General features: G+C 54.3%; 2 protein-coding genes across 2 annotated transcripts in view; both read left to right on the top strand.

Annotated features, from left to right (window-relative positions):
- Nucleotides 1–24,552, top strand: part of LOC140411525 (heme-binding protein 2-like) — a 131,023-nt gene that overhangs the window by 59,117 nt on the left and 47,354 nt on the right. The window lies entirely within an intron of this gene.
- LOC140411266 (calpain-2 catalytic subunit-like) overlaps nucleotides 14,047–24,552 on the top strand; it is a 47,115-nt gene continuing 36,609 nt past the window's right edge. The window contains exon 1 of the mRNA XM_072500389.1: nucleotides 14,047–14,510. Coding sequence (XP_072356490.1) covers nucleotides 14,274–14,510 — 237 coding nt within the window. The 5' untranslated portion in view covers nucleotides 14,047–14,273. The remainder of the gene's footprint in view (nucleotides 14,511–24,552) is intronic.

Here is a 24,552-nt window from a genome sequence, read left to right on the forward strand (position 1 = left end):
TCCCTCTCCATGTCTCTCTCTGTGTAAGAGTGTTAGTCTCTCGCTGACTCTCTCTCCCTGCCTGTCTCTCTCTGTGAGAGTGTTAGTCTCTCTCTCACTCTCTCTCCCTGCCTGTCTCTCTGAGAGAGTGTTAGTGTCTCTCTGACTCTCTCTCTCTGCCTATCTCTCTCTGTGAGAGAGTTAGTCTCTCTCTGTCTCTCTCTCCCTGTCTCTCTCTGTGAGATTGTTGGTCTCTCTCTGTCTCTCTCTCCCTGTCTCTCTATGTGAGAGTGTTAGTCTGTCTCTGACTCTCCCCCTCTCCCTGTCTCTCTGTGAGAGAGTTAGTCTCTCTCTGACTCCCTCTAGCTGTCTCTCTGTGAGAGAGTTAGTCTCTCTCTGACTCTCTCTCCCTGCTTGTCTCTCTGTGAGAGTTTTAGTCTCTCTGACTCTCTCACCCTGCCTGTCTCTCTCTGTGAGAGTGTTAGTCTGTCTCTCTCTGACTCTCTCTCCCTCCCTGTCTCTCTATGTGAGAGTGTTAGTCTCTCTCTGTCTCTCTCCCTGTCTCTCTGAGAGAGTTTTAGTCTCTCTGTCTCTCTCTCCCTCCCTCTCTCTGTGAGAGTGTTAGTCTCTCTCTGACTTTCTCCCTGCCTGTCTCTCTCTGTGAGAGTGTTAGGCTCTCTCTGACTTTCTCTCGCTGTCTATCTCTGTCTATGAGAGTGCTAGTCTCTCTCTGACTCTCTCTCTCTGTGAGAATGTTAGTCTCTCTCTGACTCTCTCTCCCTGCCTGTCTCTCTCTGAGAGAGTGTCAGTCTCTCTCTGACTCTCTCTCTCTGCCTGTCTCTCTCTGTGAGAGTGTTAGTCTCTCTCTGTCTCTCTCTCCCTGTCTGTCTCTGTGAGAGTGTGTTAGTCTCTCTCTGTCTCTCTCTCCCTGCCTGTCTCTCTGTGCGAGTGTTAGTCTCTCTCTGACTCTCTCCCCCTGCCTGTCTCTCTCTGTGAGAGTGCTAGTCTCTCTGACTCTCTCACCCTGCCTGTCTCTCTCTGTGAGAGTGTTAGTCTCTCTCTAACTCTCTCTTCCTGCCTGTCTCTCTCTGACTTTCTCTCGCTGCCTCTCTCTCTCTGTGAGAGTGCTAGTCTCTCTCTGACTCTCTCTCTCTCTCTCTGTGAGAATGTTTGTCTCTCTCTGACTCTCTCCCCCTGCCTGTCTCTCTCTGAGAGAGTGTTAGTCTCTCTCTGACTCTCTCTCCCTGCCTGTCTCTCTGTGAGAGTGTTAGTCTCTCTCTGACTCTCTCTCTCTCCCTGCCTGTCTCTCTGTGTAAGAGTGTTAGTCTCTCTCTGACTCTCTCTCCCTGCCTGTCTCTCTCTGTGAGAGTGTTAGTCTCTCTCTGAACCTCTCACCCTGCCTGTCTCTCTCGGTGAGAGTGTTAGTCTCTCTCTGACTCTCTCTCCCTGCCTGTCTCTCTGTGAGAGAATTAGTCTCTCTGAATATCTCTCCCTGCCTGTCTCTGTGAGAGTGTTAGTCTCTCTCTGACTCTCTCTCCCTGCCTGTCTCGCTCTGTGAGAGTGTTCTTCTCTCTGACTCTCTCTCCCTGTCTCTCTCTGTGAGAGTATTAGTCTCTCTCTAACTCTCTCTCCCTGCCTGTCTCTCTCTGTGGGAGTGTTAGTCTCTCTCTCCCTGCCTGTCTCTCTCTGTGAGAGTGTTAGTCTCTCTGACTCTCTCTCCCCGCCTGTCTCTCTCTGTGAGAGTGTTAGTCTCTCATTGACTCTCCCTCCCTGCCTGTCTCTCTCTGTGAGAGTGTTAGTCTCTCTCTGACTCTCTCTCCCTGCCTGTCTCTCTCTGTGAGAGTGTTAGTCTGTCTCTGACTCTCTCTCCCTGCCTGTCTCTCTGAGAGAGTGTTAGTCTCTCTCTGACTCTCTCTCCCTGCCTGTCTCTCTCTGTGAGAGTGTTAGTCTCTCTCTGACTCTCTCTCCCTGCCTGTCTCTCTGAGAGAGTGTTTGTGTCTCTCTGACTCTCTCTCTCCCTGTCTCTCTCTGTGAGAGTGTTAGTCTCTCTCTGACTCTCTCTCCCTGCCTGTCTCTCTGAGAGAGTGTTAGTCTCTCTGACTCTCTCTCCCTGCCTGTCTCTCTCTGTGAGAGTGTTAGTCTCTCTCTCCCTGCCTGTCTCTCTCTGTGAGAGTGTTAGTCTCTCTGACTCTCTCTCCCCGCCTGCCTCTCTCTGTGAGAGTGGAATTCTCTCTGACTCTCTCTCCCTGCCTGTCTCTCTGAGAGAGTGTTAGTCTCTCTAACTCTCTCTCCCTGCCTGTCTCTCTCTGCGAGAGTGTTAGTCTCTCTCTCCCTGCCTGTCTCTCTCTGTGAGAGTGTTAGTCTCTCTGACTCTCTCTCCCCGCCTGTCTCTCTCTGTGAGAGTGTAATTCTCTCTGACTCTCTCTACCTGCCTGTCTCTCTCTGTGAGAGTGTTAGTCTCTCTCTGACTCTCTCTCCCTGCCTGTCTCTCTCTGTGAGAGTGTTAGTCTCTCTCTGACTCTCTCTCCCTGCCTGTCTCTCTCTGTGGGAGTGTTAGTCTCTCTCTGTCTCTCTCTCTCCCTGTCTCTCTCTGTGAGAGTGTTAGTCTCTCTCTGACTCTCTCTCCCTGCCTGTCTCTCTGAGAGAGTGTTAGTCTCTCTGACTCTCTCTCCCTGCCTGTCTCTCTCTGTGAGAGTGTTAGTCTCTCTCTCCCTGCCTGTCTCTCTCTGTGAGAGTGTTAGTCTCTCTGACTCTCTCTCCCCGCCTGTCTCTCTCTGTGAGAGTGGAATTCTCTCTGACTCTCTCTCCCTGCCTGTCTCTCTGAGAGAGTGTTAGTCTCTCTAACTCTCTCTCCCTGCCTGTCTCTCTCTGTGAGAGTGTTAGTCTCTCTCTCCCTGCCTGTCTCTCTCTGTGAGAGTGTTAGTCTCTCTGACTCTCTCCCCGCCTGTCTCTCTCTGTGAGAGTGTAATTCTCTCTGACTCTCTCTCCCTGCCTGTCTCTCTCTGTGAGAGTGTTAGTCTCTCTCTGACTCTCTCTCCCTGCCTGTCTCTCTCTGTGAGAGTGTTAGTCTCTCTCTCCCTGCCTGTCTCTCTGAGAGAGTGTTAGTCTCTCTCTGACTCTCTCTCCCTGCCTGTCTCTCTCTGTGGGAGTGTTAGTCTCTCTCTGACTCTCTCTCCCTGCCTGTCTCTCTGAGAGAGTGTTCGTGTCTCTCTGACTCTCTCTCTCTGCCTATCTCTCTCTGTGAGAGAGTTAGTCTCTCTCTGTCTCTCTCTCCCTGTCTCTCTCTGTGAGATTGTTTGTCTCTCTCTGTCTCTCTCTCTGTCTCTCTATGTCAGAGTGTTAGTCTGTCTCTGACTCTCCCCCTCTCCCTGTCTCTCTGTGAGAGAGTTAGTCTCTCTCTGACTCTCTCTCCCTCCCCGTCTCTCTATGTGAGAGTGTTAGTCTCTCTCTGACTCTCTCCCTGTCTCTCTGAGAGAGTTTTAGTCTCTCTGTCTCTCTCTCCCTCCCTCTCTCTGTGAGAGTGTTAGTCTCTCTCTGACTCTCTCCCTGCCTGTCTCTCTCTGTGAGAGTGTTAGTCTCTCTCTGACTTTCTCTCGCTGCCTATCTCTCTCTGTGAGAGTGCTAGTCTCTCTCTGACTCTCTCTCTGTTTGAGAATGTTAGTCTCTCTGTGACTCTCTCCCTGCCTGTCTCTCTGTGAGAGTGTTAGTCTCTCTCTGACTCTCTCCCCCTGCCTGTCTCTCTCTGTGAGCGTGTTAGTCTCTCTCTGACTCTCTCTCCCTCCCTGTCTCTCTCTGTGAGAGTGTTAGTCTCTCTCTGACTCTCACTCCCTGCCTGTCTCTCTCTGTGAGAGAGTTAGTCGATCTGACTCTCTCTCTCCCTGCCTGTCTCTCTCTGTGAGAGTGTTAGTCTCTCTGACTCTCTCTCCCTGCCTGTCTCTCTCTGTGAGAGTGTTAGTCTCTCTCTGACTCTCTCTCCCTACCTGTCTCTCTCTGTGAGAGTGTTAGTCTCTCTGACTCTCTCTCCCTGCCTGTCTCTCTCTGTGAGAGTGTTAGTCTCTCTCTGACTCTCTCTCCCTGCCTGTCTCTCTCTGTGAGATTGTTTGTCTCTCTCTGTCTCTCTCTCTGTCTCTCTATGTCAGAGTGTTAGTCTGTCTCTGACTCTCCCCCTCTCCCTGTCTCTCTGTGAGAGAGTTAGTCTCTCTCTGACTCTCTCTCCCTCCCGGTCTCTCTATGTGAGAGTGTTAGTCTCTCTCTGACTCTCTCCCTGTCTCTCTGAGAGAGTTTTAGTCTCTCTGTCTCTCTCTCCCTCCCTCTCTCTGTGAGAGTGTTAGTCTCTCTCTGACTCTCTCCCTGCCTGTCTCTCTCTGTGAGAGTGTTAGTCTCTCTCTGACTTTCTCTCGCTGCCTATCTCTCTCTGTGAGAGTGCTAGTCTCTCTCTGACTCTCTCTCTGTTTGAGAATGTTAGTCTCTCTCTGACTCTCTCCCTGCCTGTCTCTCTGTGAGAGTGTTAGTCTCTCTCTGACTCTCTCCCCCTGCCTGTCTCTCTCTGTGAGAGTGTTAGTCTCTCTCTGACTCTCTCTCCCTGCCTGTCTCTCTCTGTGAGAGTGTTAGTCTGTCTCTGACTCTCTCTCCCTGCCTGTCTCTCTGAGAGAGTGTTAGTCTCTCTCTGACTCTCTCTCCCTGCCTGTCTCTCTCTGTGAGAGTGTTAGTCTCTCTCTGACTCTCTCTCCCTGCCTGTCTCTCTGAGAGAGTGTTTGTGTCTCTCTGACTCTCTCTCTCCCTGTCTCTCTCTGTGAGAGTGTTAGTCTCTCTCTGACTCTCTCTCCCTGCCTGTCTCTCTGAGAGAGTGTTAGTCTCTCTGACTCTCTCTCCCTGCCTGTCTCTCTCTGTGAGAGTGTTAGTCTCTCTCTCCCTGCCTGTCTCTCTCTGTGAGAGTGTTAGTCTCTCTGACTCTCTCTCCCCGCCTGCCTCTCTCTGTGAGAGTGGAATTCTCTCTGACTCTCTCTCCCTGCCTGTCTCTCTGAGAGAGTGTTAGTCTCTCTAACTCTCTCTCCCTGCCTGTCTCTCTCTGTGAGAGTGTTAGTCTCTCTCTCCCTGCCTGTCTCTCTCTGTGAGAGTGTTAGTCTCTCTGACTCTCTCTCCCCGCCTGTCTCTCTCTGTGAGAGTGTAATTCTCTCTGACTCTCTCTACCTGCCTGTCTCTCTCTGTGAGAGTGTTAGTCTCTCTCTGACTCTCTCTCCCTGCCTGTCTCTCTCTGTGAGAGTGTTAGTCTCTCTCTGACTCTCTCTCCCTGCCTGTCTCTCTGAGAGAGTGTTAGTCTCTCTCTGACTCTCTCTCCCTGCCTGTCTCTCTCTGTGGGAGTGTTAGTCTCTCTCTGTCTCTCTCTCTCCCTGTCTCTCTCTGTGAGAGTGTTAGTCTCTCTCTGACTCTCTCTCCCTGCCTGTCTCTCTGAGAGAGTGTTAGTCTCTCTGACTCTCTCTCCCTGCCTGTCTCTCTCTGTGAGAGTGTTAGTCTCTCTCTCCCTGCCTGTCTCTCTCTGTGAGAGTGTTAGTCTCTCTGACTCTCTCTCCCCGCCTGTCTCTCTCTGTGAGAGTGGAATTCTCTCTGACTCTCTCTCCCTGCCTGTCTCTCTGAGAGAGTGTTAGTCTCTCTAACTCTCTCTCCCTGCCTGTCTCTCTCTGTGAGAGTGTTAGTCTCTCTCTCCCTGCCTGTCTCTCTCTGTGAGAGTGTTAGTCTCTCTGACTCTCTCCCCGCCTGTCTCTCTCTGTGAGAGTGTAATTCTCTCTGACTCTCTCTCCCTGCCTGTCTCTCTCTGTGAGAGTGTTAGTCTCTCTCTGACTCTCTCTCCCTGCCTGTCTCTCTCTGTGAGAGTGTTAGTCTCTCTCTCCCTGCCTGTCTCTCTGAGAGAGTGTTAGTCTCTCTCTGACTCTCTCTCCCTGCCTGTCTCTCTCTGTGGGAGTGTTAGTCTCTCTCTGACTCTCTCTCCCTGCCTGTCTCTCTGAGAGAGTGTTCGTGTCTCTCTGACTCTCTCTCTCTGCCTATCTCTCTCTGTGAGAGAGTTAGTCTCTCTCTGTCTCTCTCTCCCTGTCTCTCTCTGTGAGATTGTTTGTCTCTCTCTGTCTCTCTCTCTGTCTCTCTATGTCAGAGTGTTAGTCTGTCTCTGACTCTCCCCCTCTCCCTGTCTCTCTGTGAGAGAGTTAGTCTCTCTCTGACTCTCTCTCCCTCCCCGTCTCTCTATGTGAGAGTGTTAGTCTCTCTCTGACTCTCTCCCTGTCTCTCTGAGAGAGTTTTAGTCTCTCTGTCTCTCTCTCCCTCCCTCTCTCTGTGAGAGTGTTAGTCTCTCTCTGACTCTCTCCCTGCCTGTCTCTCTCTGTGAGAGTGTTAGTCTCTCTCTGACTTTCTCTCGCTGCCTATCTCTCTCTGTGAGAGTGCTAGTCTCTCTCTGACTCTCTCTCTGTTTGAGAATGTTAGTCTCTCTGTGACTCTCTCCCTGCCTGTCTCTCTGTGAGAGTGTTAGTCTCTCTCTGACTCTCTCCCCCTGCCTGTCTCTCTCTGTGAGCGTGTTAGTCTCTCTCTGACTCTCTCTCCCTCCCTGTCTCTCTCTGTGAGAGTGTTAGTCTCTCTCTGACTCTCACTCCCTGCCTGTCTCTCTCTGTGAGAGAGTTAGTCGATCTGACTCTCTCTCTCCCTGCCTGTCTCTCTCTGTGAGAGTGTTAGTCTCTCTGACTCTCTCTCCCTGCCTGTCTCTCTCTGTGAGAGTGTTAGTCTCTCTCTGACTCTCTCTCCCTACCTGTCTCTCTCTGTGAGAGTGTTAGTCTCTCTGACTCTCTCTCCCTGCCTGTCTCTCTCTGTGAGAGTGTTAGTCTCTCTCTGACTCTCTCTCCCTGCCTGTCTCTCTCTGTGAGATTGTTTGTCTCTCTCTGTCTCTCTCTCTGTCTCTCTATGTCAGAGTGTTAGTCTGTCTCTGACTCTCCCCCTCTCCCTGTCTCTCTGTGAGAGAGTTAGTCTCTCTCTGACTCTCTCTCCCTCCCCGTCTCTCTATGTGAGAGTGTTAGTCTCTCTCTGACTCTCTCCCTGTCTCTCTGAGAGAGTTTTAGTCTCTCTGTCTCTCTCTCCCTCCCTCTCTCTGTGAGAGTGTTAGTCTCTCTCTGACTCTCTCCCTGCCTGTCTCTCTCTGTGAGAGTGTTAGTCTCTCTCTGACTTTCTCTCGCTGCCTATCTCTCTCTGTGAGAGTGCTAGTCTCTCTCTGACTCTCTCTCTGTTTGAGAATGTTAGTCTCTCTCTGACTCTCTCCCTGCCTGTCTCTCTGTGAGAGTGTTAGTCTCTCTCTGACTCTCTCCCCCTGCCTGTCTCTCTCTGTGAGCGTGTTAGTCTCTCTCTGACTCTCTCTCCCTCCCTGTCTCTCTCTGTGAGAGTGTTAGTCTCTCTCTGACTCTCACTCCCTGCCTGTCTCTCTCTGTGAGAGAGTTAGTCGATCTGACTCTCTCTCTCCCTGCCTGTCTCTCTCTGTGAGAGTGTTAGTCTCTCTGACTCTCTCTCCCTGCCTGTCTCTCTCTGTGAGAGTGTTAGTCTCTCTCTGACTCTCTCTCCCTACCTGTCTCTCTCTGTGAGAGTGTTAGTCTCTCTGACTCTCTCTCCCTGCCTGTCTCTCTCTGTGAGAGTGTTAGTCTCTCTCTGACTCTCTCTCTCTGTGAGAGTGTTAGTCTCTCTCTGTCTCGCTCTCCCTGTCTCTCTCTGTGAGAGTGTTAGTCTGTCTCTGACTCTCCCCCTCTCCCTGTCTCTCTGTGAGAGAGTTAGTCTCTCTCTGACTCTCTCTCCCTGCCTGTCTCTCTCTGTGAGAGTGTTAGTCTCTCTCTGACTCTCTCTCCCTGCCTGTCTCTCTATGTGAGAGTGTTAGTCTCTCTCTGACTCTCTCTCCCTGCCTGTCTCTCTCTGTGAGTGTTAGTCTCTCTGTACCTCCCTGTCTCTCTCTGTGAGAGTGTTAGTCACACCCTGACTTTCTCTCGCTGCCTGTCTCTCTCTGTGAGAGTGTTAGTCTCTCTCTCCCTGCCTGTCTCTCTGTGAGAGTGCTAGTCTCTCTCTGACCCTCTCTCCCTGCCTGTCTCACTCTGTGAGAGTGTTACTCTCTCTCTGACTCTCTCTCTCTGCCTGTCTCTCTCTGTGAGAGTGTTAGTCTCTCTCTAACTCTCTCTCCCTGCCTGTCTCTCTCTGTGAGAGTGTTAGTCTCTCTCTAACTCTCTCTCCCTGCCTGTCTCTCTCTGTGGGAGTGTTAGTCTCTCTCTGACTCTCTCTTCCTGCCTGTCTCTCTGAGAGAGTGTTCGTGTCTCTCTGACTCTCTCTGCCTATCTCTCTCTGTGAGAGAGTTAGTCTCTCTCTGTCTCTCTCTCCCTGTCTCTCTCTGTGAGATTGTTTGTCTCTCTCTGTCTCTCTCTCTGTCTCTCTATGTCAGAGTGTTAGTCTGTCTCTGACTCTCCCCCTCTCCCTGTCTCTCGTGAGAGAGTTAGTCTCTCTCTGACTCTCTCTCCCTCCCCGTCTCTCTATGTGAGAGTGTTAGTCTCTCTCTGACTCTCTCCCTGTCTCTCTGAGAGAGTTTTAGTCTCTCTGTCTCTCTCTCCCTCCCTCTCTCTGTGAGAGTGTTAGTCTCTCTCTGACTCTCTCCCTGCCTGTCTCTCTCTGTGAGAGTGTTAGTCTCTCTCTGACTTTCTCTCGCTGCCTATCTCTCTCTGTGAGAGTGCTAGTCTCTCTCTGACTCTCTCTCTGTTTGAGAATGTTAGTCTCTCTGTGACTCTCTCCCTGCCTGTCTCTCTGTGAGAGTGTTAGTCTCTCTCTGACTCTCTCCCCCTGCCTGTCTCTCTCTGTGAGCGTGTTAGTCTCTCTCTGACTCTCTCTCCCTCCCTGTCTCTCTCTGTGAGCGTGTTAGTCTCTCTCTGACTCTCTCTCCCTCCCTGTCTCTCTCTGTGAGAGTGTTAGTCTCTCTCTGACTCTCACTCCCTGCCTGTCTCTCTCTGTGAGAGAGTTAGTCGATCTGACTCTCTCTCTCCCTGCCTGTCTCTCTCTGTGAGAGTGTTAGTCTCTCTGACTCTCTCTCCCTGCCTGTCTCTCTCTGTGAGAGTGTTAGTCTCTCTCTGACTCTCTCTCCCTACCTGTCTCTCTCTGTGAGAGTGTTAGTCTCTCTGACTCTCTCTCCCTGCCTGTCTCTCTCTGTGAGAGTGTTAGTCTCTCTCTGACTCTCTCTCCCTGCCTGTCTCTCTCTGTGAGATTGTTTGTCTCTCTCTGTCTCTCTCTCTGTCTCTCTATGTCAGAGTGTTAGTCTGTCTCTGACTCTCCCCCTCTCCCTGTCTCTCTGTGAGAGAGTTAGTCTCTCTCTGACTCTCTCTCCCTCCCCGTCTCTCTATGTGAGAGTGTTAGTCTCTCTCTGACTCTCTCCCTGTCTCTCTGAGAGAGTTTTAGTCTCTCTGTCTCTCTCTCCCTCCCTCTCTCTGTGAGAGTGTTAGTCTCTCTCTGACTCTCTCCCTGCCTGTCTCTCTCTGTGAGAGTGTTAGTCTCTCTCTGACTTTCTCTCGCTGCCTATCTCTCTCTGTGAGAGTGCTAGTCTCTCTCTGACTCTCTCTCTGTTTGAGAATGTTAGTCTCTCTCTGACTCTCTCCCTGCCTGTCTCTCTGTGAGAGTGTTAGTCTCTCTCTGACTCTCTCCCCCTGCCTGTCTCTCTCTGTGAGCGTGTTAGTCTCTCTCTGACTCTCTCTCCCTCCCTGTCTCTCTCTGTGAGAGTGTTAGTCTCTCTCTGACTCTCACTCCCTGCCTGTCTCTCTCTGTGAGAGAGTTAGTCGATCTGACTCTCTCTCTCCCTGCCTGTCTCTCTCTGTGAGAGTGTTAGTCTCTCTGACTCTCTCTCCCTGCCTGTCTCTCTCTGTGAGAGTGTTAGTCTCTCTCTGACTCTCTCTCCCTACCTGTCTCTCTCTGTGAGAGTGTTAGTCTCTCTGACTCTCTCTCCCTGCCTGTCTCTCTCTGTGAGAGTGTTAGTCTCTCTCTGACTCTCTCTCCCTGCCTGTCTCTCTCTGTGAGAGTGTTAGTCTCTCTCTGTCTCGCTCTCCCTGTCTCTCTCTGTGAGAGTGTTAGTCTGTCTCTGACTCTCCCCCTCTCCCTGTCTCTCTGTGAGAGAGTTAGTCTCTCTCTGACTCTCTCTCCCTGCCTGTCTCTCTCTGTGAGAGTGTTAGTCTCTCTCTGACTCTCTCCCTGTGTCTCTGAGAGAGTTTTAGTCTCTCTGACTCTCTCTCCCTGCCTGTCTGTCTCTCTCTGTGAGAGTGTTAGTCTCTCTCTGACTCTCTCTCCCTGCCTGTCTCTCTATGTGAGAGTGTTAGTCTCTCTCTGACTCTCTCTCCCTGCCTGTCTCTCTCTGTGAGTGTTAGTCTCTCTGTACCTCCCTGTCTCTCTCTGTGAGAGTGTTAGTCACACCCTGACTTTCTCTCGCTGCCTGTCTCTCTCTGTGAGAGTGTTAGTCTCTCTCTCCCTGCCTGTCTCTCTGTGAGAGTGCTAGTCTCTCTCTGACCCTCTCTCCCTGCCTGTCTCACTCTGTGAGAGTGTTACTCTCTCTCTGACTCTCTCTCTCTGCCTGTCTCTCTCTGTGAGAGTGTAAGTCTCTCTCTAACTCTCTCTCCCTGCCTGTCTCTCTCTGTGAGAGTGTTAGTCTCTCTCTAACTCTCTCTCCCTGCCTGTCTCTCTGTGAGAGTGTTAGTCTCTCTCTGACTCTCTCTCTCTCCCTGCCTGTCTCTCTGTGTGAGAGTGTTAGTCTCTCTCTGACGCTCTCTCTCTCTCTCTGTGAGAATGTTAGTCTCTCTCTGACTCTCTCTCTCTCTCTGTGAGAATGTTTGTCTCTCTCTGACTCTCTCCCCCTGCCTGTCTCTCTCTGAGAGAGTGTTAGTCTCTCTCTGACTCTCTCTCCCTGCCTGTCTCTCTGTGAGAGTGTTAGTCTCTCTCTGACTCTCTCTCTCTCTCTGTGAGAATGTTTGTCTCTCTCTGACTCTCTCCCCCTGCCTGTCTCTCTCTGTGAGAGTGTTAGTCTCTCTCTGACCCTCTCTCCCTGCCTGTCTCTCTCTGTGAGAGTGTTAGTCTCTCTCTGACTCTCTCTCCCTGCCTGTCTCTCTGAGAGTGTTAGTCTCTCTCTGACTCTCTCTCCTGCCTGTCTCTCTCTGTGAGAGTGTTAGTCTCTCTAACTCTCTCTCCCTGTCTCTCTCTGTCGGAGTATTAGTCTCTCTCTAACTCTCTCTCCCTGCCTGTCTCTCTATGTGAGAGTGTTAGTCTCTCTCTCCCTGCCTGTCTCTCTCTGTGAGAGTGTTAGTCTCTCTCTAACTCTCTCTCCCTGCCTGTCTCTCTCTGTGAGACTTAGTCTCTCGCTCCCTGCCTGTCTCCCTCTGTGAGAGTGTTAGTCTCTCTGACTCTGTCTCCCTGCCCGTCTCTCTGTGAGAGAGTTAGTCTCTCTCGGACTCTCTCTGTGTGTTAGTCTCTCTCTGACTCTCCCTCCCTGCCTGTCTCTCTCTGTGAGAGTGTTAGTCTCTCTCTGACTCTCTCTCCCTGCCTCTCTCTCTGAGAGCGTTAGTCTCTCTCTGACTCTCTCTCCCTGCCTGTCTCTCTCTGAGGAGTGTTAGTCTCTCTCTGACTCTCTCTCCCTGCCTGTCTCTGTGAGAGAGCTAGTCTCTCTCTGTCTCTCTCCCTCCCTGTCTGTCTCTCTCTTTGAGAGTGTTAGTCTCTCTCTCCCTGCCTGTCTCTCTCTGTGAGAGTGTTAGTCTCTCTCTGACTCTCTCTGCCTGTCTCTCTCTGTGAGAGTGTTAGTCTCTCTCTGACTATCTCTCCCTGCCTATCTCTCTCTGTGAGAGTGTTAGTCTCTCTCTGACTCTCTCTCCCTGCCTCTCTCCCTGAGAGTGTTAGTCTCTCTCTGACTCTCTCTCTCTGCCTGTCTCTCTCTGTGAGAGTGTTAGTCTCTCTCTGACTCTCTCCCTGCCTGTCTCTCTCTGTGAGAGTGTTAGTCTCTCTCTGACTCTCTCTCCCTGCCTGTCTCTCTCTGTGAGAGTGTTAGTCTCTCTGACTCTCTCTCCCTGCCTGTCTCTCTCTGTGAGAGTGTTAGTCTCTCTCTGTCTCTCTCTCCCTGTCTCTCTCTGTGAGAGTGTTCGTCTGTCTTTGCCTCTCCCCCTCTCCCTGTCTCTCTGTGAGAGAGTTAGTCTCTCTCTGACTCTCTCTCCCTGCCTGTCTCTCTCTGTGAGAGTGTTAGTCTCTCTCTGACTCTCTGCCTGTCTCTCTGAGAGAGTTTTAGTCTCTCTCTGACTCTCTCTCCCTGCCTGTCTCTCTCTGTGAGAGTGTTAGTCTCTCTCTGACTCTCTCTCCCTGCCTGTCTCTCTCTGTGAGAGTGTTAGTCTCTCTCTGTCTCTCTCTCCCTGTCTCTCTCTGTGAGAGTGTTAGTCTGTCTCTGACTCTCCCCCTCTCCCTGTCTCTCTGTGAGAGAGTTAGTCTCTCTCTGACTCTCTCTCCCTGCCTGTCTCTCTCTGTGAGAGTGTTAGTCTCTCTCTGACTCTCTCCCTGTCTCTCTGTGAGAGAGTTAGTCTCTCCCTGACTTTCTCTCGCTGCCTGTCTCTCTCTGTGAGAGTCTTAGTCTCTCTCTGACTCTCTCTCCCTGCCTGTCTCTCTCTGTGAGAGTGTTAGTCTCTCTCTGACTCTCTCCCTGCCTGTCTCTCTCTGTGAGAGTGTTAGTCTCTCTCTCCCTGCCTGTCTCTCTGTGAGAGTGTTAGTCTCTCTCTGACCCTCTCTCCCTGCCTGTCTCTCTCTGTGAGAGTGTTAGTCTCTCTCTAACTCTCTCTCCCTGCCTGTCTCTCTCTGTGAGAGTGTTAGTCTCTCTGTAACTCTCTCTCCCTGCCTGTCTCTCTGTGTGAGAGTGTTCGTCTCTCTCTGACGCTCTCTCTCTCTCTCTCTCTGTGAGAATGTTTGTCTCTCTCTGACTCTCTCCCCCTGCCTGTCTCTCTCTGAGAGAGTGTTAGTCTCTCTCTGACTCTCTCTCCCTGCCTGTCTCTCTCTGTGAGAGTGTTAGTCTCTCTCTGCCTGTCTCTCTCTGTGAGAGTGTTAGTCTGTCTCTGACTCTCCCCCTCTCCCTGTCTCTCTGTGAGAGAGTTAGTCTCTTTCTGACTCTCTCTCCCTGCCTGTCTCTCTCTGTGAGAGTGTTAGTCTCTCTCTGACTCTCTCTCCCTGCCTGTCTCTCTCTGTGAGAGTGTTAGTCTCTCTCTGACCCTCTCTCCTTGCCTGTCTCTCTCTGTGAGAGTTTTAGTCTCTCTCTGACTCTCTCTCCCTGCCTGTCTCTCTGAGAGTGTTAGTCTCTCTCTGACTCTCTCTCCTGCCTGTCTCTCTCTGTGAGAGTGTTAGTCTCTCTGACTCTCTCTCCCTGTCTCTCTCTGTCGGAGTATTAGTCTCTCTCTAACTCTCTCTCCCTGCCTGTCTCTCTCTGTGAGAGTGTTAGCCTCTCTCTAACTCTCTCTCCCTGCCTGTCTCTCTCTGTGAGACTGTTAGTCTCTCGCTCCCTGCCTGTCTCTCTCTGTGAGAGTGTTAGTCTCTCTGACTCTCTCTCCCTGCCCGTCTCTCTGTGAGAGAGTTAGTCTCTCTCGGACTCTCTCTGTGTGTTAGTCTCTCTCTGACTCTCCCTCCCTGTCTCTCTCTGAGGATTGTTAGTCTCTCTCTGACTCTCTCTCCCTGCCTGTCTCTGTGAGAGAGCTAGTCTCTCTCCCTCCCTGCCTGTCTCTCTCTTTGAGAGTGTTAGTCTCTCTCTCTCCCTGCCTGTCTCTCTCTGTGAGAGTGTTAGTCTCTTTCTGACTCTCTCTGCCTGTCTCTCTCTGTGAGAGTGTTAGTCTCTCTCTGACTCTCTCTCCCTGCCTATCTCTCTCTGTGAGAGTGTTAGTCTCTCTCTGACTCTCTCCCTGCCTCTCTCCCTGAGAGTGTTCGTCTCTCTCTCCCTGCCTGTCTCTCTCTGTGAGAGTGTTAGTCTCTTTCTGACTCTCCCTGCCTGTCTCTCTCTGTGAGAGTGTTAGTCTCTCTCTGACTCTCTCCCTGCCTGTCTCTCTCTGTGAGAGTGTTCGTCTCTCTCTGACTCTCTCTCCCTGTCTCTCTCTACGAATTGAGCTCCTCCTTCGCTCCCGGGGACCGCACCCTTTGCCTGTCTTGTGAGCTGTTCTGGGTTTTGTTTGGGTTTAGTTTGAGCTGTGATCTGTTTTGGGTTTAGTTTGGCCTGTGAGCTGTTCTGGGTTTAGCTTGGGCTGAAGATTATGTCCGGCATGTCTCTGAATATTCTGCGCTCTCGACAGAAACAGGAGGGAATCGGCTCCAACTGTGCGGCGAAGCGCTTCCTGAACCAGGATTTCCAAACACTGCGGGAACACTGCCTGCAAACTGGCTCCTTATTCCAGGATAACAGCTTCCCAGCCTCTCCCTCCTCACTGGGATTCAAGGAACTGGCCCCCAACTCCTACAAAACTCGCGATGTGGTCTGGAGGAGACCAAGGGTGAGTCCATAAACTCTGGCAGCAACTACAAACCGACCGAGAAAACTAACAGCAAATACTGACCAGAGCTGGGGGTTAGAGAGAGACCTGGGGGGTCAGAGAGAGAGACCTGGGGGGTCAGAGAGAGAGACCTGGAGGGGGGGTCAGAGAGAGAGACCTGGGGGGGGGGGGGGGGGGTGGGGTCAGAGAGAGAGACCTGGGGGGTCAGAGAGAGAGACCTGGGGGGTCAGAGAGAGAGACCTGGGGGGGGGGGGGTCAGAGAGAGAGACCTGGGGGGTCAGAGAGAGAGACCTGGGGGGTCAGAGAGAGAGACCTGGGGGGTCAGAGAGAGAGACCTGGAGGGGGGGTCAGAGAGAGAGACCTGGGGGGTCAGAGAGAGAGACCTGGAGGGGGGGTCAGAGAGAGAGACCTGGGGGGTCAGAGAGAGAGACCTGGGGGGTCAGAGAGAGAGACGTGGGGGTTCAGTGAGTCACCTGGGGGGTCAGAGAGAGAGACCTGGGGGGTCAGAGAGAGAGACCTGGAGGGGGGGTCAGAGAGAGAGACCTGGAGGGGGGGTCAGAGAGAGAGACCTGGGGGGGTCAGAGAGAGAGACCTGGGGGGTCAGAGAGAGAGACCTGGGGGGTCAGTGAGTCACCTGGGGGGTCAGAGAGAGAGAGACCTGGGGTTAGAGAGAGAGACCTGGGGGGGTCAGAAAGAGAGACCTGGGGGGTCAGAGAGAGAGACCTAGGGGGTCAGTGAGTCACCTGGGGGTCACAGAGAGAGACCTGGGGTTAGAGAGAGAGACCTGGGCGTCAGAGAGAGAGACCTGGGGGTCAGAGAGAGAGACCTGGGGGTCAGAGAGAGGCCTGGGGGTCAGAGAGAGACCGGGGGGTCAGAGAGAGAGAGACCTGGGGGTCAGAGAGAGAGAGACCTGGGGATCAGAGAGAGAGAGACCTGGGGGTCAGAGAGAGACCTGGGGGTCAGAGAGAGACCTGGGGGTCAAAGAGAGACCTGGGGGTCAGAGAGAGACCTGGGGGGCAGAGAGAGAGACCTGGGGGGTCAGAGAGAGAGACCTGGAGGGGGGGTCAGAGAGAGAGACCTGGGGGGGTCAGAGAGAGAGACCTGGGGGGTCAGAAAGAGAGACCTGGGGGGTCAGAGAGAGAGACCTAGGGGGTCAGTGAGTCACCTGGGGGTCAGAGAGAGAGACCAGGGGTTAGAGAGAGAGACCTGGGGGTCAGAGAGAGAGAGACCTGGGGGTCAGAGAGAGAGAGACATGGTGGTCACAGAGAGAGACCTGGGGTTAGAGAGAGAGACCTGGGGGTCAGAGAGAGAGACCTGGGGGTCAGAGAGAGAAAGACATGGTGGTCACAGAGAGAGACCTGGGGTCAGAGAGAGAGACCTGGGGGGTCAAGAGAGAGAGACCTGGGGGTCAGAGAGAGAGACCTGGGGGTCAGTGAGAGACCTGGGGGTCAGAGAGAGAGACCTGGGGGGGTTAGAGAGAGAGACCTGGGGGGTCAGAGAGAGAGACCTGGGGGGTCAGAGAGAGAGACCTGGGGGTCAGAGAGAGAGACCTGGGGGTTAGAGAGAGAGACCTGGGGGATCAGAGAGAGAGACCTGGGGGGTCAGAGAGAGAGACCTGGGGGGTCAGTGAGAGACCTGGGGGGTCAGTGAGAGACCTGGGGGGTCAGAGAGAGACCTGGGGGCCAGAGAGAGAGACCTGGGGGGTCAGAGAGAGAGACCTGGGGGGTCAGAGAGAGACCTGGGGGTCAGAGAGAGACCTGGGGGTCAGAGAGAGACCTGGGGGCCAGAGAGAGAGACCTGGGGGGCCAGAGAGAGAGACCTGGGGGGTCAAGAGAGAGAGACCTGGGGGTCAGAGAGAGAGACCTGGGGGTCAGTGAGAGACCTGGGGGTCAGAGAGAGAGACCTGGGGGTTAGAGAGAGACCTGGGGGTCAGAGAGAGAGAGAGACCTGGGGGGGTTAGAGAGAGAGACCTGGGGGGTCAGAGAGAGAGACCTGGGGGGTCAGAGAGAGAGACCTGGGGGTCAGAGAGAGAGACCTGGGGGTTAGAGAGAGAGACCTGGGGGGTCAGAGAGAGAGACCTGGGGGGGTTAGAGAGAGAGACCTGGGGGGTCAGAGAGAGAGACCTGGGGGGTCAGAGAGAGAGACCTGGGGGTCAGAGAGAGAGACCTGGGGGTTAGAGAGAGAGACCTGGGGGGTCAGAGAGAGAGACCTGGGGGGTCAGAGAGAGAGACCTGGGGGGTCAGAGAGAGAGACCTGGGGGGTCAGTGAGAGACCTGGGGGGTCAGTGAGAGACCTGGGGGGTCAGAGAGAGACCTGGGGGCCAGAGAGAGAGACCTGGGGGGTCAGAGAGAGAGACCTGGGGGGTCAGAGAGAGAGACCTGGCGGGTCAGAGAGAGACCTGGGGGTCAGAGAGAGACCTGGGGGTCAGAGAGAGACCTGGGGGCCAGAGAGAGAGACCTGGGGGGCCAGAGAGAGAGACCTGGGGGGTCAAGAGAGAGAGACCTGGGGGTCAGAGAGAGAGACCTGGGGGTCAGTGAGAGACCTGGGGGTCAGAGAGAGAGACCTGGGGGGTCAGAGAGAGAGACCTGGGGGGTCAGAGAGAGAGACCCGGGGGGTCAGTGAGAGACCTGGGGGGTCAGAGAGAGAGACCTGGGGGTTAGAGAGAGAGACCTGGGGGGTCAGAGAGAGAGACCTGGGGGTCAGAGAGAGAGACCCGGGGGGTCAGTGAGAGACCTGGGGGGTCAGAGAGAGAGACCTGGGGGTTAGAGAGAGAGACCTGGGGGGTCAGAGAGAGAGACCTGGGGGGTCAGAGAGAGAGACCTGGGGGTCAGAGAGAGAGACCTGGGGGTTAGAGAGAGAGACCTGGGGGGTCAGAGAGAGAGACCTGGGGGGTCAGAGAGAGAGACCTGGGGGGTCAGTGAGAGACCTGGGGGGTCAGTGAGAGACCTGGGGGGTCAGTGAGAGACCTGGGGGGTCAGAGAGAGACCTGGGGGCCAGAGAGAGAGACCTGGGGGGTCAGAGAGAGAGACCTGGGGGTCAGAGAGAGAGACCTGGGGGTTAGAGAGAGAGACCTGGTGGGTCAGAGAGAGACCTGGGGGGTCAGAGAGAGAGACCTGGGGGGTCAGTGAGAGACCTGGGGGTCAGTGAGAGACCTGGGGGTCAGAGAGAGTGACCTGGGGGTCAGAGAGAGTGACCTGGGGGTCAGAGAGAGAGACCTGGGGGTCAGTGAGAGACCTGGGGGTCAGTGAGAGACCTGGGGGTCAGAGAGAGTGACCTGGGGGTCTGAGAGAGACCTGGGGGTCAGAGAGATAGAGAGACCTGGGGGTCAGAGAGAGAGACCTGGGGGTCAGAGAGAGAGACCTGGGGGTCAGTGAGAGACCTGGGGGTCAGTGAGAGACCTGGGGGTCAGTGAGAGACCTGGGGGTCAGAGAGAGTGACCTGGGGGTCAGAGAGAGACCTGGGGGTCAGAGAGAGAGAGAGAGACCTGGGGGTCAGAGAGAGAGAGAGACCTGGTGGTCAGAGAGAGAGACCTGGGGGTCAGTGAGAGACCTGGGGGTCAGAGAGAGACCTGGGGGTCAGAGAGAGACCTGGGGGTCAGAGAGAGAGACCTGGGGGTCAGAGAGAGTGACCTGGGGGTCAGAGAGAGACCTGGGGGTCAGAGCGAGACCTGGGGGTCAGAGAGAGAGAGAGACCTGGGGGTCAGAGAGAGAGAGAGACCTGGTGGTCAGAGAGAGAGACCTGGGGGTCAGTGAGAGACCTGGGGGTCAGAGAGAGACCTGGGGGTCAGAGAGAGTGACCTGGGGGTCAGAGAGAGACCTGGGGGTCAGAGAGAGACCTGGGGGTCAGAGCGAGAGACCTGGGGGGTCAGAGAGAGAGACCTGGGGGGTCAGAGAGAGAGACCTGGGGGTCAGAGAGAGAGACCTGGGGGTCAGAGAGAGAGACCTGGGGGGTCAGAGAGAGAGACCTGGGGGGTCAGAGAGAGAGACCTGGGGGGGTTAGAGAGAGAGACCTGGGGGGGTCAGAGAGAGAGACCTGGGGGGGTCAGAGAGAGAGACCTGGGGGTCAGAGAGAGACCTGGGGGTCAGAGAGAGTGACCTGGGGGTCAGAGAGAAACCTGGGGGTCAGAGAGAGACCTGGGGGTCAGAGCGTGTGACCTGGGGGTCTGAGTGAGACCTGGGGGTCAGAGAGAGTAACCTGGGGGTCAGAGCGTGTGACCTGGGGGTCAGAGAGAGACCTGGGGGTCAGAGAGAGTAACCTGGGGGTCAGAGAGAGTAACCTGGGGGTCAGAGAGAGACCTGGGGGTCAGAGAGAGAGACCTGGGGGTCAGAGAGAGAGACCTGGGGGTCAGAGAGAGAGACCTGGGGGTCAGAGAGAGGCCTGGGGGTCAGAGAGAGACCTGGGGGTCAGAGAGAGAGACCTGGGGGTCAGAGAGAGAGACCTGGGGGTTAGAGAGAGAGACCTGGGGGGTCAGAGAGAGAGACCTGGGGGGTCAGAGAGAGAGACCTGGGGGGTCAGAGAGAGAGACCTGGGGGGTCAGTGAGAGACCTGGGGGGTCAGTGAGAGACCTGGGGGGTCAGAGAGAGACCTGGGGGCCAGAGAGAGAGACCTGGGGGGTCAGAGAGAGAGACCTGGGGGGTCAGAGAGAGAGACCTGGGGGGTCAGAGAGAGACCTGGGGGTCAGAGAGAGACCTGGGGGTCAGAGAGAGACCTGGGGGCCAGAGAGAGAGACCTGGGGGGCCAGAGAGAGAGACCTGGGGGGTCAAGAGAGAGAGACCTGGGGGTCAGAGAGAGAGACCTGGGGGTCAGTGAGAGACCTGGGGGTCAGAGAGAGAGACCTGGGGGGTCAGAGAGAGAGACCTGGGGGGTCAGAGAGAGAGACCTGGGGGTCAGAGAGAGAGACCTGGGGGTCAGAGAGAGAGACCTGGGGGTCAGAGAGAGAGACCCGGGGGGTCAGTGAGAGACCTGGGGGGTCAGAGAGAGAGACCTGGGGGTTAGAGAGAGAGACCTGGGGGGTCAGAGAGAGAGACCTGGAGGGTCAGAGAGAGAGACCTGGGGGTCAGAGAGAGAGACCTGGGGGTTAGAGAGAGAGACCTGGGGGGTCAGAGAGAGAGACCTGGGGGGTCAGAGAGAGAGACCTGGGGGGTCAGTGAGAGACCTGGGGGGTCAGTGAGAGACCTGGGGGGTCAGAGAGAGACCTGGGGGCCAGAGAGAGAGACCTGGGGGGTCAGAGAGAGAGACCTGGGGGTCAGAGAGAGAGACCTGGGGGTTAGAGAGAGAGACCTGGTGGGTCAGAGAGAGACCTGGGGGGTCAGAGAGAGAGACCTGGGGGGTCAGTGAGAGACCTGGGGGTCAGTGAGAGACCTGGGGGTCAGAGAGAGTGACCTGGGGGTCAGAGAGAGTGACCTGGGGGTCAGAGCGAGAGACCTGGGGGTCAGTGAGAGACCTGGGGGTCAGAGAGAGTGACCTGGGGGTCTGAGAGAGACCTGGGGGTCAGAGAGATAGAGAGACCTGGGGGTCAGAGAGAGAGACCTGGGGGTCAGAGAGAGAGACCTGGGGGTCAGAGAGAGAGACCTGGGGGTCAGTGAGAGACCTGGGGGTCAGTGAGAGACCTGGGGGTCAGTGATAGACCTGGGGGTCAGAGAGAGTGACCTGGGGGTCAGAGAGAGACCTGGGGGTCAGAGAGAGAGAGAGACCTGGTGGTCAGAGAGAGAGACCTGGGGGTCAGTGAGAGACCTGGGGGTCAGAGAGAGACCTGGGGGTCAGAGAGAGAGACCTGGGGGTCAGAGAGAGAGACCTGGGGGTCAGAGAGAGAGACCTGGGGGTCAGAGAGAGTGACCTGGGGGTCAGAGAGAGACCTGGGGGTCAGAGCGAGACCTGGGGGTCAGAGAGAGAGAGAGACCTGGTGGTCAGAGAGAGAGACCTGGGGGTCAGTGAGAGACCTGGGGGTCAGAGAGAGACCTGGGGGTCAGAGAGAGTGACCTGGGGGTCAGAGAGAGACCTGGGGGTCAGAGAGAGACCTGGGGGTCAGAGCGAGAGACCTGGGGGGTCAGAGAGAGAGACCTGGGGGGTCAGAGAGAGAGACCTGGGGGTCAGAGAGAGAGACCTGGGGGTTAGAGAGAGAGACCTGGGGGGTCAGAGAGAGACCTGGGGGTCAGAGAGAGAGACCTGGGGGTCAGAGAGAGAGACCTGGGGGGTCAGAGAGAGAGACCTGGGGGGTCAGAGAGAGAGACCTGGGGGGGTTAGAGAGAGAGACCTGGGGGGGTCAGAGAGAGAGACCTGGGGGGGTCAGAGAGAGAGACCTGGGGGTCAGAGAGAGACCTGGGGGTCAGAGAGAGACCTGGGGGTCAGAGAGAGACCTGGGGGTCAGAGAGAGACCTGGGGGTCAGAGAGAGACCTGGGGGTCAGAGAGAGTGACCTGGGGGTCAGAGAGAAACCTGGGGGTCAGAGAGAGACCTGGGGGTCAGAGCGTGTGACCTGGGGGTCTGAGTGAGACCTGGGGGTCAGAGAGAGTAACCTGGGGGTCAGAGCGTGTGACCTGGGGGTCAGAGAGAGACCTGGGTGTCAGAGAGAGTAACCTGGGGTTCAGAGAGAGTAACCTGGGGGTCAGAGAGAGACCTGGGGGTCAGAGAGAGAGACCTGGGGGTCAGAGAGAGAGACCTGGGGGTCAGAGAGAGGCCTGGGGGTCAGAGAGAGGCCTGGGGGTCAGAGAGAGACCTGGGGGTCAGAGAGAGAGACCTGGGGGTCAGAGAGAGAGACCTGGGGGTCAGAGAGAGAGCCCCGGGGGTCAGAGAGTGACCTGGGGGTCAGAGAGAGACCTGGGCGTCAGAGAGAGACCCTGGGGGTCAGAGAGAGTAACCTGGGGGTCAGAGAGAGACCTGGGGGTCAGAGAGAGACCTGGGGGTCAGAGCGTGTGACCTGGGGGTCAGAGAGAGACCTGGGGGTCAGAGAGAGTAACCTGGGGGTCAAAGAGAGACCTGGGGGTCAGAGAGAGAGACCTGGGGGTGAGAGAGTGACCTGGGGGTCAGAGAGAGAGACCTGGGGGTCAGAGAGAGTAACCTGGGGGTCAGAGAGAGTCCTGGGGGTCAGAGAGAGAGACCTGGGGGTCAGAGAGAGACCTGGGGGTCAGAGAGAGTAACCTGGGGGTCAGAGAGAGAGACCTGGGGGTCAGAGAGAGAGACCTGGGGGTGAGAGAGTAACCTGGGGGTCAGAGAGAGACCTGGGGGTCAGAGAGAGAGACCTGGGGGTCAGAGAGTGACCTGGGGGTCAGAGAGAGACCTGGGGGGTCAGAGAGAGTTTATTATAAGATTATTATGATAAAAATGGGAATAATTTCAATGCTGAAGGTAAACAAATTGTCCGTATCCCATTGTACCTGGCAACATAATGATCTTTCCCTCCTAATGTGTGGCAGTGAGCGGTCAATGAATGGGATACAGGAGCAAGAGGGGCTGGATGATTAAATGGCGTTTTGGGGTACAGAACAGTGGGATTTTATATCACTGGTCAAGCAATGCAGAGAATGTGGTTTCAAATCTCACACTTGTACTTGAAGAATTTAAATTCTTTAGGAGCGGCACAGTGGTTAGCACTACTGCCTCACAGCTCCAGGGACCCGGGTTCAAGTCCGGCCTTGGGTGACTGTCAGTCTGGAGTTTGCACTTTCTCCCCGTGTCACAGATGTTTACAGCACGGAAACAGGCCCTTCGGCCCAGCTTGTCCATGCCGCCCAGTTTCTCTCACTAAGCTGGTCCCACTTGCCCACATTTGGCCCATATCCCTCTATACCCACCCTGCCCATGGAACTGTCTAACTGCTTTTTAAAAGAAAATTGTACCCGCCTCTACCACTGCCTCTGGCAGCTCGTTCCAGACACTCACCACCCTCTGTGTGAAGAAATGTCCCCTCTGGTCTCTTTTGTATCTCTCCCCTCTCACCTTAAACCTCTGCCCTCTAGTTCTAGAATCCTCTACCTTTGGGACAAGATGTTGACTATCTCCCTTATCTGTGCCCCTCATTATTTTATAGACCTCGATAAGATCACCCCTAAGCCTCCTACGCTCCAGGGAAAAAAGTCCCAGTCTATCCAGCCTCTCCTTATAACTCAGACCATCAAGTCCTGGTAGCATCCTCGTAAATCTCTTCTGCACTCTTTCTAGTTTAACAATATCCTTCCTATAATAGAGTGACCAGAACTGAACACAGTATTCCATGTGTGGTCTTAGCAATGTCTGGTACAACTTCAACAAGACGTCCCAACTCCTGTATTCAATACTCTGACCAATAAAACCGAACATGCTGAATGCCTCCTTCACCACCCTGTCCACCTGCGACTCCACCTTCAAGGAACTATGAACCTGTACCCCTAGATCTCTTTGTTCTGTAACTCTCCCCAACTCTCTACCATTAACTGAGTAGGTCCTGCCCCGATTCGATCGACCAAAATGCATCACCTCACATTTATCCAAATTAAACTCCATCTGCCATTCATCTGCCCACTGGCCCAATTGGTCAAGATCCTGTTGCAATCTTATAGAACCTTCTTCACTGTCCACTATGACATCAGTCTTGGTGTCATCGGCTAACTTACTAACCATGGCCTCCTACATTCTCATCCAAATCATTAATATATATAACGGATAACAGTGGACCCAGCCCCGATCCCTGAGGCACACCGCTGGTCGCAGGCCTCCAGTTTGAAAAATAACCCTCCACAACCTCCCTGTCTTCGGTCGCCGAGCCAACTTTGTGTCCAATTGGCTACCCCACCCTGGATACTGTGAGATTTAACCTTTTGCAACAACCTACCATGCTGTGCCTTGTCAAAGGCTTTGCTAAAGTCCATGGTAGACTACGTCGACTGCACTGCCCTCATCTACCTTCTTGGTTACCCCTTCAAAAAACTCAATCAAATAGGTGAGACATGACTTTCCCCTTACAAAGCCATGCTGACCTTCCCTAATTAGCCCTTGCCTGTCTAAATGCCTGTAGATCCTGTCCCTCAGAATACCGTCTGACAATTTACCCACTACAGAAGTCAGGCTACCCGGTCTGTAGTTCCCAGGCTTATCCCTACAGCTCTTCTTAAACAAGGGCACAATATTTGCAACCCTCCAATCTTCAGGCACCTCTCCTGTGACTGTCGATTATTTAAATATCTCGGCTAGGGGGCCGGCAATTTCCTCCCGAGCCTCCCACAACGTCCTGGGATACATTTCACCAGTCCCGGGGATTTATCTACCTTGATGCGCTTTAATACCTCCAGCACCTCCTTCTCTGTAATATGTACACTCCTCAAGACATCACTTTTTATTTTCCCAAGTTCCCTAACATCTTTCTCGACAGTAAAGACTGACGGGAAATATTAATTTAGGACCTCTCCCATCCCTTGTGGATCTGCACATAGATGACCTTGTTTATCCTGAAGAGGCCCCACCCTCTCCCTACTCCCCCTTTTACCCAGTATGCATCTGGAAAAGCTCTTTGGATTTTCCTTTGCCGTATCTGCCAAGACAATTTCATGTCCCCTTTTTGCCCTCCTGATTTCTCTCTTAACTCTACTCCGACAAGCCTTGTACTCTTCAAGGGATCCACTTGATCCCAGCTGCCTCAGCATATCCTCTGCCTCCTTCTTCCTTTTGACCATGGCTTCAATATCCCGAGTCATCCAGGGTTCCCCACTTCTCCCAGCCTTTCCCTTCACTCTAAGGGGAATGTGCTCACCCTGAACCCTAGTTAACACCTTTTTGAAAGATTCCCACTTCCCAGCTGTCCCCTTGCCTGTAAATAGGCTCCCCCCCCCCAATCAACTTCCGAAAGTCCCTGCCGAATACCCCCGAAATTGGCCTTGCCCCAATTTAGAATGTTATCTTTTGGGCCAGAACTATCATTCCCCATAGCTATCTTAAACTAATGGAATTGTGGCCACTGGTCCCAAAGTGATTCCTTCACTAACACTTCTGTCACCTGCCCTTCCTTATTCCCCAAGGGGAGTCAAGTTTCCCCCCCCCCCCCCCCCCCCCACTTCTCTGGTCGGCCCATCCAC

Source organism: Scyliorhinus torazame, chromosome 4 (genome assembly GCF_047496885.1).
Source record: "Scyliorhinus torazame isolate Kashiwa2021f chromosome 4, sScyTor2.1, whole genome shotgun sequence".
In the NCBI taxonomy this organism is placed as follows: domain Eukaryota; kingdom Metazoa; phylum Chordata; class Chondrichthyes; order Carcharhiniformes; family Scyliorhinidae; genus Scyliorhinus; species Scyliorhinus torazame.